The sequence below is a fragment of the Drosophila ficusphila genome, unplaced genomic scaffold (genome assembly GCF_018152265.1).
Source record: "Drosophila ficusphila isolate 14025-0441.05 unplaced genomic scaffold, ASM1815226v1 contig_128, whole genome shotgun sequence".
Lineage (NCBI taxonomy): Eukaryota > Metazoa > Arthropoda > Insecta > Diptera > Drosophilidae > Drosophila > Drosophila ficusphila.
This window is the reverse complement of record NW_025064017.1, coordinates 696,331-710,073: the sequence shown is the minus strand read 5'-3', so window position 1 is coordinate 710,073 and position 13,743 is coordinate 696,331. Positions and strand designations below refer to the sequence as shown.

The following is a 13,743-nucleotide window of genomic DNA, read 5'->3' as shown; positions in this document are numbered from 1 at the left end:
AGAAAAAAACACATCGTTTCCATATTTTACTTAATTTTTTACGCTGTATTTACCGTGCACCGCACTTGTAAACAATTACCTCGTGCCCTTCATTAGGACTCCATAGACCATAATGTTTAATTCATTTTTGATCAACAGATTGACCATGTAGGAAGAGTGTATTATCCAGTAAATCAATGGTGAAAAGTGCTCTGTGAGAATTCACTGTAAAAGGACGGATTGGATTTACATTTTGAGGTCAAGACAGTGCTGCTATTTAGACCTTCACGTTGGTGGAGGCACATTATTAAAAGTGTTTTAGATTTTTTTGTTCAAAAGACATTTATCGGCCACGCAGTAGTTTCCTATATTTCATGCGGTGCACGTTTTATTAACATGGTGGACGAACAGGTTATATTTTGAAACAATGACAAATTATTTTTGTAAACGTTCTTATTATTTAGTTATCTGGAGCTTTAAAAGACTTGCCCGGCAGAGTTCTTAATGTTCCGGTTGAGGATCGACCAATTTTGTTTAGAAATGTTTCGGCAGTTTTAGAAAACCCCGGTAAGTTTTTATAAAAATGTTTAATTTGTGGGTGTTAGCGAATGTTTAAAAAAAAACCACAGTATTTCTTTTATACTTCTATACGACTGTCGATAGCAACATTTATACACTGAAAAAATGTACATGTATATTTGTTATTTCTAAGCATCCCCATCTGAATCGATATACATACATATAAGTCTGTCCGTTTCTATATACATATGTATGTTGGAACAGACCGGACCGATTGACATATAGCTTCATAGGAAAATCTATACAAAATTAATGGAAAACGAATTAAAGCGCCTTTGTTTTTTTATCACACAAGCATGCTTTTGGAATATCGAGTGTTTGAACTACTACTACTATAAACTACAATAAAAATTACTAAAAACCGAGATAAAGTTTATGGAAAAAAATTGTTTAAACCGGTGTTTATCATAAATGGGTAATGACTTACATGTGCAAAACACCGTAAAAAATGAAATACATAAATTGTGTTTTTTTTTATAAAACTTTATAGCTTGGTTTTTTTTTATAACAATTACCTCAAAAAATTTGTTTATTGTGTTTATTTTGGACCCAAAATATGTCCTCAAATCGTGGCGCGCAGGAAACTAAAATCGTGCCAAACTTCGAAATCCGTTTGCGGAAAATGAAAATATAGCAAGGTCTTTTTGCTATAAGCAATAAAAGATGCGATTGGTACTACAAATTTTGGGCCCGTCTGACCGTATTTGCAATACTCCGCTAGTGATTTGACAATTAATGCAGTCGTCTGGTATCGGATTATTACAACTACGGTCAGGCGGGCTACCACAAGGGACAATCTTAAGGCAGGCCTTTTGCCCAGAAAAATAAAACTATGTTAAATTAAAATGATTAAAAACTTTATGTCAAGCATGTATAGTCTTAGATTTTGTTTTGTTTTTGTTTCTTTTGAAATATTTTGTTTTTGTTTTTTGACTGTTTATTTAATAACGAATCAAGATTTCTTTTTATGGTTTGCTGTTCTTTCGATGCATTCATCATGTTGAGTTTTCTATTTATTTCCTTATCCTATGGCAGGTATACGATAAAGTAGTCCAATCCTAATGGATTGTCCTAGTGGATCACGTCCTAACCGATTTCTGTTTCAGAATTGCGTTATTAAGTGAGTGACATAGGAAATCGACAGCAAACATGACATAAAAAAAGGCTGCATTCCATTATGATCCGAAAATTCCTTATTGTTAAAAATAGGGTTGCATGATATTTCAAAAATATCGTATCAATAATATTTCCACTTTTGAAAAATATCATCGTGATTTTTTTAAATATTTCGGAAAAATATCGATATATGAAGTATTTTTGATATTTATTTAATTTACATATTTATTTTTATTAATCAACCAAAATTTAACAAAAATTCTTTTTTTTTAACGATTTTCGCTGCACAGTTGCTCAATGCTTTATTTTAAATACATACATACATTTATATATTATCCTGATTTTACTTTGCCTTTTTCCTATTACAAGTAATTTATAGAAAATTAAAAACAAAATCACTAACACGAAATTAGCGGAAAAAACTCGAGAGCAAATCAGATCAATTACACGGAATTCGTGTACAAACCAGAGCTCGCAAATAACAGTCGACCGTTTCTCGTTGTCTGCTAATAACAGTCTTTTCCTGACCCTTTACGAAAAGTCTCAGAGAACGACCGATTTATGGGTGCGTGAATGGGTTCGGTTGCGCTCAGACCGAAACCGTTTTTTTTCTATTCGGTTTTGTTCTGGTTGCTCCAGGACCGTTTTGTCGTTTTCAGTGAAGCAAAAGGTCTTTTGCATATGTATTGGTATACAGTGCACGTATAGGCAAGCAAATCGTTAAACATCGGTTTTGCGGACGAAATATATTAATCGTCTTCGTGAATTGAACGTGTGTGTGTAAATGCCAAGACCGTTTGCATTGAGTTTTTCGGTCAATCGGTCTTTTGGTGACTCTCATTGTGCGAGCGTTTCTCGATCTGCTCCTTACGCACTGCTCATTAAAAGACCGAAATGCAAAAAACTCAACGAAAAGTGCTCAACAGAAAACACAAATGATGACAGCAAGGGGCTCTTGCTCAGAGCGAGAGCGAGACAGTATGAACTTTTTCGGTTGTGCTCGCACCGAGAGCACTAGATGAAAACGGTCAACTGTTATTTGCGAGCTCTGGTACAAACACAAAAATTCGCGGAAATACACACAAATCCACATAAAAATAAATTTTTGGCGCGCTCATCTCCTTGGCTTCCGGGTAATCACATCAGAGTGACCAATTAGGAAATATCAAAAATATATAAAAAAAATTAGCGATATTTGATATATCAGGTTAAAAAATGTCATGATATAAATATTTATTTTTGTCAAAAAAAATATCGATATATTGATATTTTGATATATTATCAACAACCCTAGTTAAAAAGGAGATTGAATAACGTCATTGAGGAAACAATCATAAAATGAAATACAAATGATACCAACAGATTACCATTCGGTTTTAAACGCTTACAATTTCCAAAACTAGGCCTTGGCGATGATCAAAATTTTGTGAAATAAACTTGGAGTTTCCCTGTTTCGCGCATGGACAAGGTCGAAACATTTAAAAAGTAAAGTGAATTTTTAAATTTTCCGGGCAACGTATTTTCGATAATCGATTTTTTTTTTTGTTTTGAACATCTGTATTAAATTTTAAGTAAATAATTTTTTTTTGGTGTGAGAGATGTGAAGGTTAAAGTTGTTTTGCATTCTCGGTTGTTTTTTTGCTATCAAAATATATACATCATATATAATACATATATCAAATTTTGTTGTAACAAGAAAGGAAGCTAGCTTTGGCAAGCCGAAGCTTATATACCCTTGCAATTATCAAATATGTCAAACAAACAACATTGAAATTGTATCGATTTTTATACCCTTGCAGAGCAAAGGGTATTATAATTTCAGTCAGAAGTTTGCAACGCAGTGAAGACCCTATAAAGTATATATATTCTTAATCAGCATCACGATACGAAATACGTCTGTCCTCCTGACTGTTTTTATGTTAACAAGTCTCTCAGTTTTAAAGCTATGTTGCTGAAACTTTTCCTATTTAACCTATATAAGTCCGGGCCGGATCGGGCGCCTATATCAAATAGCTCCCATACAAGAGATTGATAGATAGATAGTGTTTTTTTTAACTTCCATCGAATTTCGAATTAAATATGATCAAAATTTTGATGACTGCGAGGGTATATAAGCATCGGCTTGCCAAAGCTAGCTTTCTTTCTTGTTTTATTAAGGTTTTATATTTCTAACGATTGTTCATTTGACAGCTAAATGTATAATAGTCGTCCAATTTTCATAAAATTTAATTCGAAATTCAGGAGACTTTAAAAAAGTCTTGATTCCAAAAAGCATGGTTGTCTGATGAGAAACAACAATGTTCTCATTTTATTTCCGTTAATTCTATATAGATTTTTCGATCTTTCCTATGGCAGCTATATAATATTTTTTTTTCGCGCGTAGTGCTACGGCCTACCACCTGCCCATCCGTCCAAGGGGCGACAGCCGTGTATCGAACGGCACAATTCCCTGAAATTTGGACGTGATATTAAAAGAAGAGAAAAAAATTACAAGCGAAAGAAATTTTAAATTTAATTTGTGCCAGAAATGTTAGTACTAATTGCTTTAGGAGGTGCAGAGAGTCAGTATTAGATACTTTAGGAAACAGTCTATTATATTCAGAACAAACTACTCTGAAAGGCTCATGCACGTTAAAAATAGATTTACAATGTTTTAAAACTAAAGGAACATAGTTTTTAGTTAATGTACTTGGAACCGAGAAATTTAGTCTACTCAACAAGTAAGGACTGTCAATTTCACCACGTATAAGGTTATAAATAAACACAGTACCAAGCATCGTTCTACGATTAGTAAGGGAGGGCAACTTAATGAGGAGCAATCTATTAGAATAGGAGGGTAGAAATAGGTTTGCATTCCGGTTTCCAGGGCAAAAATTGTTTTTTTGGACTGATTCTATACGATCAGCGTGTACTCCGTGTTGAGGACTCCAAATGAGTGCCCCATACTTAACGATTGGCCGCACCAACGATATGAATAAAGTTTTGGTAATGTAAAGATCCTCAATGTCTTTCGACTATCGTTTTATAAACCCTAGCATTCCCCTAGCTTAATGAACCATCTTCGAAATATGAAGAAAGAATTTAAGTTTAGGGTCCAAGAGGGCGCCAAGATCGTCAACAATTATTCTTTCTAAGGAATTTCCACTTAGCGAATATGTGACATTATGCGGATTAACCCGACAAAACGTCACCAGCTTGCACTTGAAGCTGTTTAAATTTAGTAAGTTATATAGTTATCTGATTTTGATAAAAATTAATTAAAAATTTAAGAATCGTTCAAAAACTAAAAAATTTCAAAAATCGTAACTTTTTGATAAGAAACAACTATAATATGATTTTATTTCCGTTAATTCTATTATATATATATTAGGTTGTTTGGTAATGACATACCGGTTTCTTTTTTGATTTTTATACCCTTGCAGAGCAAAGGGTATCATAATTTCAGTCAGCAGTTTGCAACGCAATGAAGGAGGTACCTCAGACCCCATAAAGTATATATATTCTTGATCAGCACCACGATCTGAATCGAAATCCGTCTGTACGTCTGTCCGTCGGTCCGTCTGTCTGTTTCTATGTAAACTGGTCTCTCAGTTTTGAAGCTATCGTGCTGAAACTTTCCGAAAAGTTGTGTAGTTATTGCACGCAATATATAAAACGGAACGAGCCGACTTGAAAAAAAAAATTCTCACTCAATTGTTTTTGATCAGATCGATTTGATTTCTTCCAGATGACGTTTTCTAACTATTGAATTTCGGTTTAAATTTTATCGAAATCGGATAACTCTATCATATAGCTGCTATAGGAGAGATCAAAAAATATATATAGAATTAATGGAAATTAATTGATAACGTCATTGTTTTTCAACACACGACTATTATTTTTTGAGTATCAAATTTTTTAACTAGCCTTGATTTAAAAATCGGACTACTATAGGAGCCATAGGAAAGATCGAAAAATCTATATAGAATTAACGGAAATAAAATGAAACCATCGTTGTGATGATTTTTGGAATATCGAGTTTTCTAACGACTCTTAAATAACAAATAAAATTTCATCAAAATCGGACGACTATATCATATAGCTGCCATATGAACAATAGTCAAAAATATGGAAAATAAATAGAAAAGTCGTCATAGCTTCGATGTTGTTTAGCCTTTGTGTATTCTGTTCGAAATATTTGATGACTGCAAGGGTATATTGCCGAAGCTAGCTTCCTTTCTTGTTGACGACGAATTTAACATAGTTAGCATTGTCCGATTTAAGTGTTATATGTACCGTTGTCTTCGATGATTTTCTTCCATTTTGATGGTGACTTGTATGTGCCTCTTCTAAAGAAGTCCTTGTCCCTACTGGCAAAAAACTCGGCGATTCGATTTTCACAATCCTCCCTTGAACTGAATTTTTGTCCATCGAAAAAATGTTGCATGGCCGAAAACAGATGGTAAACGCTTGGGGCAATGTCCGGACTATAAGGTGGATGCATTAACACTTCCCAACCAAGCTCCCGTAGCTTGTGATGCGTCACCAAAGATGTAAGGGGCCTGGCGTTGTCATGATGGAACACAACGCCCTTACGATTCACCATGGCTGGCCGCTTCTGTTCAAGTGCAATCTTCAATCGCTCCAGTTGTTCACAGTAGAGGTCAGAATTGATGGTTTGGCCTTAGGGCAGCACTTCATAATGGATAATTCCTCTGATATCCCACCATACACTTAGCAACACCTTCTGAGCCGTCAGTCCTGGCTTTGCCACCGTTAGAGACGACTCACCGTGCTTCGACCACGATCTTTTACGCTTTATGTTGTCATATGTGATCCATTTTTCATCACCAGTGACTAACCGATCCAGAAATGAGTCGAGTTTATTACGGTGCAACAAAGATTCGCAGATTGATACACGGCCGAAAAGGTTTTTTTGGGATAACTCATGAGGGACTCATACATCGAGATTTTTTGTTAAATTTTTCGACTTTAAATGCCTATGGACGGTTTCCGTGCTTAGTTGCAGCTCCTTTGCGATGGTTCTAATAGTCACATGACGATCTCGATCCACTATTTCCATGATTTTATCCGTAGCAACGGTCACTGGTCGTCCGGAAGGCTTGGGTGTTTCGGTATCAAAATTGCCACTTCAGAATCGCCTAAACCACTGTTCGGCGGTTTGAATCGAAAGTTTGTTATCTCCAAAGACAGCAATAATCTGTCTGCGAGATTCCGCAGTAGTTTTCCCTGTGCGAAATAGAATTTCAAAATTGCCCTAATTTCTGCGTTTGTGAACTCCATTTCAATCGACTGTAATTTTTAACGTGGAAGCTCATGTAAACAACAAAACTATATCGACGCATTTCCGCGAATGTATCGTATGTTGAAAAATCAAATTTTACAGGAGATGCTTTTTCTTTATTTTTGTGTTTCGGTATTTTCGTCCGATTGCAGTATTTCCATGCAAATGAAAAAAAATTTGTATGGACATACGATAATTTCGTGCGCACATTGTAACATACGATAAAATTGAAACTTAATTTTTATCGGAACTATATGGCTTTCAGTTATAATATTGCACAGGGTAGTGAGACATTAGGTGCCTAACAATTTTGCATTAAAATCTCAATTTCGAAAAAAAGCTACATACGATATTTTCACGGAAAGGTGAAAATCATAATCATATCATAGTTGTTTTTTATATTATAGTTGTTTTTTTATCAAACCAGTATGATTTTTGGAATTTGGAGTTTTTTAACGATGCTTAAATTTGTAATTAATTTTTATCAAAATCAGATAACTATATAACTTACTAAATTTAAAAAGCAAGTGCAAGCTGGTGACGTTTTATCGGGTCAATCCGCATAATGTCACCTGTTCGCTAAGTGAAAATTTCTTTGAAAGCATAACGCTTGTTGACGATCTTGGCGCCCTATTGGACCCTAAACTTAAATTCGCCCTTTATATTTCGAACATGAATTGTTTCTCGCATATATGGTCAAATTTTTATCGAAATTGGCGCTTTTTTTCGGCCTTGGCTTTTATGGTCGCTTCCGTTGGGACTATTTGGCTCTTGTTTCGATATCATGTACTCATGATTCGTCAACAGTTATGACCCGTTTGAGTATATCTGGGTAGTTGTTGTCGTCATTACACAGCTTTGGTCAAAATTTCGCAAATTCTGTACTAACTCCGCTTACACTATCTCAAGCCCAAGACTTTAGAAAAAAATTAATGGCACGGTTTAAGTGATACAACGACATCTTCAACCACTTCATGATTCGATGATTTTCCAAAAATATTTTGTATACAGCTTAAACTTTTTTATCAATTGTCGATATGCTTGGGCGTTCAGAGCGAGACACATCATTGACACCTTCCCGACATCTTGAAAGAGTTTGCGCCACTTGAAAATTTTTTTTTTACTCAGTTTCACCATATGCCACTGTCAACATTGCAAGTGTTACGGAGAACTTAATTTTTTTTATACTCTTGCAGAGAGTGTTATAATTTCAGTCAGAAGTTTGCAACGCTGTGAAGGAGACATCTCAGACCCCATAAAGAATATATATTCTTGATCAGCATCACGATTTGAAGTGAAATACGTCTGTACGTTTTTGCTTTTGGCTGTTTCTATGTAAAATAGTTTCTCAGTTTTAAAGCTATCATGCAATCGACTATATCGGATAGCTGCCATACGAGAGATTGAAAAAAATTAATACGAAGTTGTTTTTGATCATATCGACTTGATTTCTTTCAGATTGTGTTTTTAACTACTTTCAAATTTCGAATTAAATTTGATCAAAATCGGATGACTCTAGCACAGTATTTCCCAAAGTGTGGGTCGCAACCCACTAGTGGGTCGCGGGTAGATTTTTGGTGGTACTAATTGTCATATAGATCTTGCAATTTTTTGTGTAGATGGGTCGCGGTCCTGAAAAGTTTGGGAAACACTGCTCTAGCATATAGCTGCCATAGGAAAGATCGAAAAGTATTAGGTTGTTTGCTAATGACATACCGGTTTTTACATTCAAATTTTTTCAATCTCTCGTATGGGAGCTATCCGATATAGTCGATTTGGCAGAATGGTTCTCCTTAATGATAGGGCGGCCCTCAGTTGAATGTGCATCTCCGTGTGGTCATATTCCTGACAGTTCATGCATTGCACGCGACAATTTCGCTTATGCGGTTCCTTAACGGTAGTCCTACGGTGCAATAAACATTTAAGCTTATGTATTAAGTGAACTTCATTACTTTTCAAATGCATGCTTTCCGGCTCCAACTCTTCCTTGAACATTGGCTGTGGAGCTTTATTTTCATTTAATATAGACTGTTTGACATTAAGGGGGGAAATACAATTAGAAAATTTTTTTTTTCGAAAAATTTTTTTTTGGCTTAATGTACTCTAAATATATCTGGGAATAAGCCTTTAAAAGCTTAAAGCCGTCCGGTACTTATTTTCAAAGTTATAAGCAATTTAGTGAGGGCGTGTCATATGGCGGACATGCACAAAAGTAAACTTCAAACGCTTCTACTGAAAAGTCGTGTTTTCAAAATCGCCGTGCAATGTACAGGTCAGAGATTTTATTTAAATCGAATGCGGTTTTTTGCATTATGTTTGAAATTAAATTCTCCACACCATGAATATAACGGTTTTTCATATTTGTTTGTTATAACATGTTTTTTTTACAATCAAAGTAAAAAAAAAAGCGTTTTTTTTAAATTTTTTTTTAACCTCAAATTTTTTAATGGAAAAATAATTTTTTTTAAATTTGCTTTTATTCATGGTGAGTGCTGAACCTTTAAGTTTAAAGCCCAGTTGCTGTTTTTTGTTTAAGTCGTGATCCTGGACCTGGAGACTGCACGGCGCAAAGTCCTTCCCTAAAAACACGACTCCACATTATTGCTCATAAATGGGCTTAATTACAATATTTTTCAAAAAACTTGACTGATTTTTATTGCTCAATAATTACCTAATAACATGCAAAAAGAATCGCTAAGATTCATTTAATACCCTACTTGCAATACACTCCCAAAGATGGCCCTCATTTCAGGTCTTCTAATTGTATTTCCCCCCTTAAAGCCCTTTTCTTTTAGTCCATCATAATCTCATATATGGGACATTCTTTTACAAATCGTACACCTTTTTTTGCGTCACAATTCCGATTTTTGTCAAAATTTTTTTCCAGGTGTAGGAAGCAAAATAAAAAGACACGTGTATCGGTATTTTGCTTAAAAAATTTTTTTTTACAAAGTTATGATTTTTGACAATATCAATGGTTTTCTCTATCCTTGAACACGTTAAATCAATTATCTCTTGTTCTATTAATCGTATCGTTACAATTTTTTTTTTATTATTTAGTTCAAGAATTCAGTTTTCAAAAAAAAATTTTATTTTTTAATTTAATTTTTTATTTATTTATTAGTAACAAATTAATCATTATATCGACATTTCAATGCCGATCCCCACAACTTATTTAATTGAAAAAAATCAATTTATTATCCCTATATTTCGCTTAATAAACAGTAAAAGGAATTAGAGTGGGGTCTTCATCAGATCAAGAGAAATTAGATAATTTTCGACTCTTCGTGCAGCGCGCGCTCCACATGCTGCCGCAGCGCGATCAATGTTATTTTATATCTTATTACCTAATAGAGACCCCACTCTAAATCCAAGTGTTTTTTCTTAGGAATGACGTATAGAATTAAATTGTAATTTTCCTAATTATAAATGTTGTGGGGATCAGCTTTGAAACCATTAAATTGTTTATAATTTTTTTTTCTGAACAAATAAAAAAATTGTAAGTAAAAAAACTTGAAAGGCAACATTAATACCTATTGAATAAAAAAAAAATTTTTATTATGACTACTGGAAGCGGAGATAATATATTTAATATATAGAAAAAATAAATAAAAAACTATTTTGGAGTAAAATCCTTTTACACGTGTCGAATAAAATCTTCCATAGAAGCTATAAAAAAATTTTCATTCAATTCTGAGATATGAAAAAAAAAATTTTCTCGAATCCGTACGGTTTGTAAAAGAATGTCCCATATAGGGACTGTTGCTTCGATTATAATTTATTGTTTCATTATAATTTATTAACATATATTTCGACAGTATAAATATAAATAGAATACGAGGTGTGCTCAAAAAGTATCGCGAATTTTGAATTTTCGCGGGTGACCTCTTATCGAATTTCGATTTTTTTTGTGGCGTAATGTTGGTACTCGTGCCTCTCACTTATGCCGACAAGCTCGGCCATTTTGAATGTTCACTTAATTGTTGACAACTGCTTTGCTTGCATGTGTTTTGGACAGTGGCGTAGCGTGCCTTGTCGGGGCCCCGTATAAAAAAATTTTTTGGAGGCCCTTATATGGAGGTAAAGATTTTTCGCAAAAGAAAACAAGAAAGGAAGCTAGCTTCGGCAAACCGAAGCTTTTATACCCTTGCAGTCATCAAATATGTCGAAAAAAATATATAACGGCTAAACAACATCGAAGCTAAGACGATTTTTCTATTCATTTTCTATATTTTCGACTATTGTTTAAATGACGGCTATATGATATACTCGTCCGATTTCGATGAAATTTAATTCGGTATTCAAGAGTCGTTAGAAAACTCTATATTCCAAAAATCATGCTTGTCTGAAGAAAAACAACGATGTTACAATTTGATTTCCGTTATCTAATACAGTCGAATCCCGATAATTCGTACCCCGATAAATCAAAAATCGCGATAATTCGTAAAAAATTCTGTTCCCTAAAAAAAAAAATCCCTTGAAAAAAATCTTGATAAATCGAATTTCCGTCTAATTCGTAAAAAAAAGTGATCCCCTTGCCATTTCGAATTATCGGGACTCGACTGTATATAAAATTCTCGTGTCACAGTTTTTGTGACCTTACTCCTCCGAAACGGCTATACCGATTCTCTTAAAATTTTGTAAGCGTATTGAGTAAGTCTGACAATTACCCAACGTCTATTTTTCATCCTCTTAAATCGTGTTCGACATAGCAAAAATCGCATATAAAGTGAGTTTCTACCTCATCACACTGACAAAAACACGCTACCATAGCATTTTAAATCAATTTAAACTGTGGCAAAAATCCTTAATCATTAAGTAAAATCATTAATTCTATTTATGAGTGTTTTGTCCAGTGAGCTATGCCAAGAAAACGCAAAGCGGGTACTCGATACATGCGAAATAGAAGATCCGAAAGAATAGCGCAATTGCATCTAGAAGAGCCAGAAGATACACGAGCTGAACACAATGAAGTCAGAGAAGAGCCAGAAGTTACACGAGCTGAACGCAATGAAGTCAGAAGATTAGAACAACGACAACCACGCCGTGTCACAGTCAATAGAGGCAGAACAAATGACCATTCATTACTGCGTCTAGCATTCCAGTATGAGCTCGAGATTGAGTATTATGCTCACTCAAAAGTGGTAATCGGTGCTATGGACAAGGAATGTCCGCATTGTCATGCTATGAAATTTAAAAATGAGCCAGCTGGGATGTGTTGCGCGTCAGGAAAAGTGCAACTACCAGAAATTGAAACACCACCTGAACCATTGAACGGCTTACTTATCGGCACGGATACAGATTCTAACGTGTTCCTGAAGTCAATTCGATCATTTAATTTATGCTTTCAAATGACATCGTTCGAAGCAATAGAAATAGTTCGAAATACTAATGCAAATGGTCGAAATTACAATTCTACATTCAAAATTAGAGGCCAAGTTTATCATAAAATGGGCTCATTGCTGCCAATGCCAAATGAACCACATAAATTCTTACAAATCTACTTTATGGGCGGAGAGGATTCCGGAAGCGCACTTGCCAATCGCGTGAATGCACGTTGTGATTATAATAACCTGGATTCATTTTATGCCAGACGCAAATACAATAACTTAAACATACATACATAAATACATATGTAAGTCTAGAACTGAGTAATTTTTGTACAGAAATTATAAAGTCATCTGGTGGCAAAACAAAGTTTGCCGGGTCAGCTAGTTTCTATATAGATTTTTCGATCTTTCCTATGGCAGCTATAAGATATAGTTCTCCGATTTTTATGAAACTTTGTTCTCAATATAAGAGTTTTTAAAAACTTGATATTCACAAAATCATGCTCGTGGGATAAAAAACAACGATGTTATCAATTTATTTCCATTAATTCTATATATATTTTTTGATCGCTCCTATGGCAGCTATATGATAGAGTTAGCCGATTTTGATCAAATTTAATCCGAAATTCAATAACAGTTCGAAAACGCCATCTTGAAGAAATCAAGTCGATCTGATCAAAAACAACGGCGTGATAATTTTTTATTTCATTCTCTCGTATGGAGCTATCCGATATAAGTCGGCCGATCAGGCCCGTTCCGACTTATATACTGCGTGCAATAACTAACATAAACACCTTTTGGGAAAGTTTCAGCAAGATAGCTTTAAAACTGAGAGACTAGTTTGCGCGGAAACGGACAGACGGACAGACGTATTCTGATTCTACTCGTGATGCTGATCAAGAATATATATACTTTAAGGGGTCTGAGGTGTCTCCTTCACTGCGTTGCAAACTTCTGACTGAAATTATAATACCCTTTTGCTCTGCAAGGGTATAAAAAATATTGTGACAAGAAATATTTATTTATCACATTACACTGTGCGACAAAAAAATGTTTAAGTTGATTTTTTCTTATTTTTCACTTCTACTAGTAAAAATAAGAATATAAGTTTTTGGATTTGTTAATATCAATAGCCAATCAGCTTCTACGCACACTCAAATGTCCCAAAAACGCGTGTTTTTGCATATTTCACAGCATTATAATCACATATTGGGAAAATATTTTTTCACCGTTATAAGCGTTTTATGCAAGTTCAATATCTATTAATTAAAATGTATTAAGGGGTTATCCTACCCCTGAATTTTTAAAAAATTCATTTTTTTCAAAAAATTTTATATAATAGTAAAAAGTGTAAGGAATGTTGTCCGAAAATTTCAAGTCGATCGGAGGAAAACTGTAGGAATGGGGGAAATTTAAAGCGCCGTTTCAAAGGGTTTGAAACTTTGAACGCGTTTT

At 34.4% G+C, this 13,743-nt stretch overlaps 1 protein-coding gene across 1 annotated transcript in view; it reads left to right on the top strand.

The window, feature by feature from the left end:
• The first annotated feature begins 260 nt into the window (after positions 1 to 260).
• LOC108091130 (eIF-2-alpha kinase activator GCN1) overlaps positions 261 to 13,743 on the top strand; it is a 35,638-nt gene continuing 22,155 nt past the window's right edge. Inside the window, 2 exon segments of the mRNA XM_043209488.1 lie at positions 261 to 390; positions 444 to 546. Coding sequence (XP_043065423.1) covers positions 376 to 390; positions 444 to 546 — 118 coding nt within the window. The 5' untranslated portion in view covers positions 261 to 375.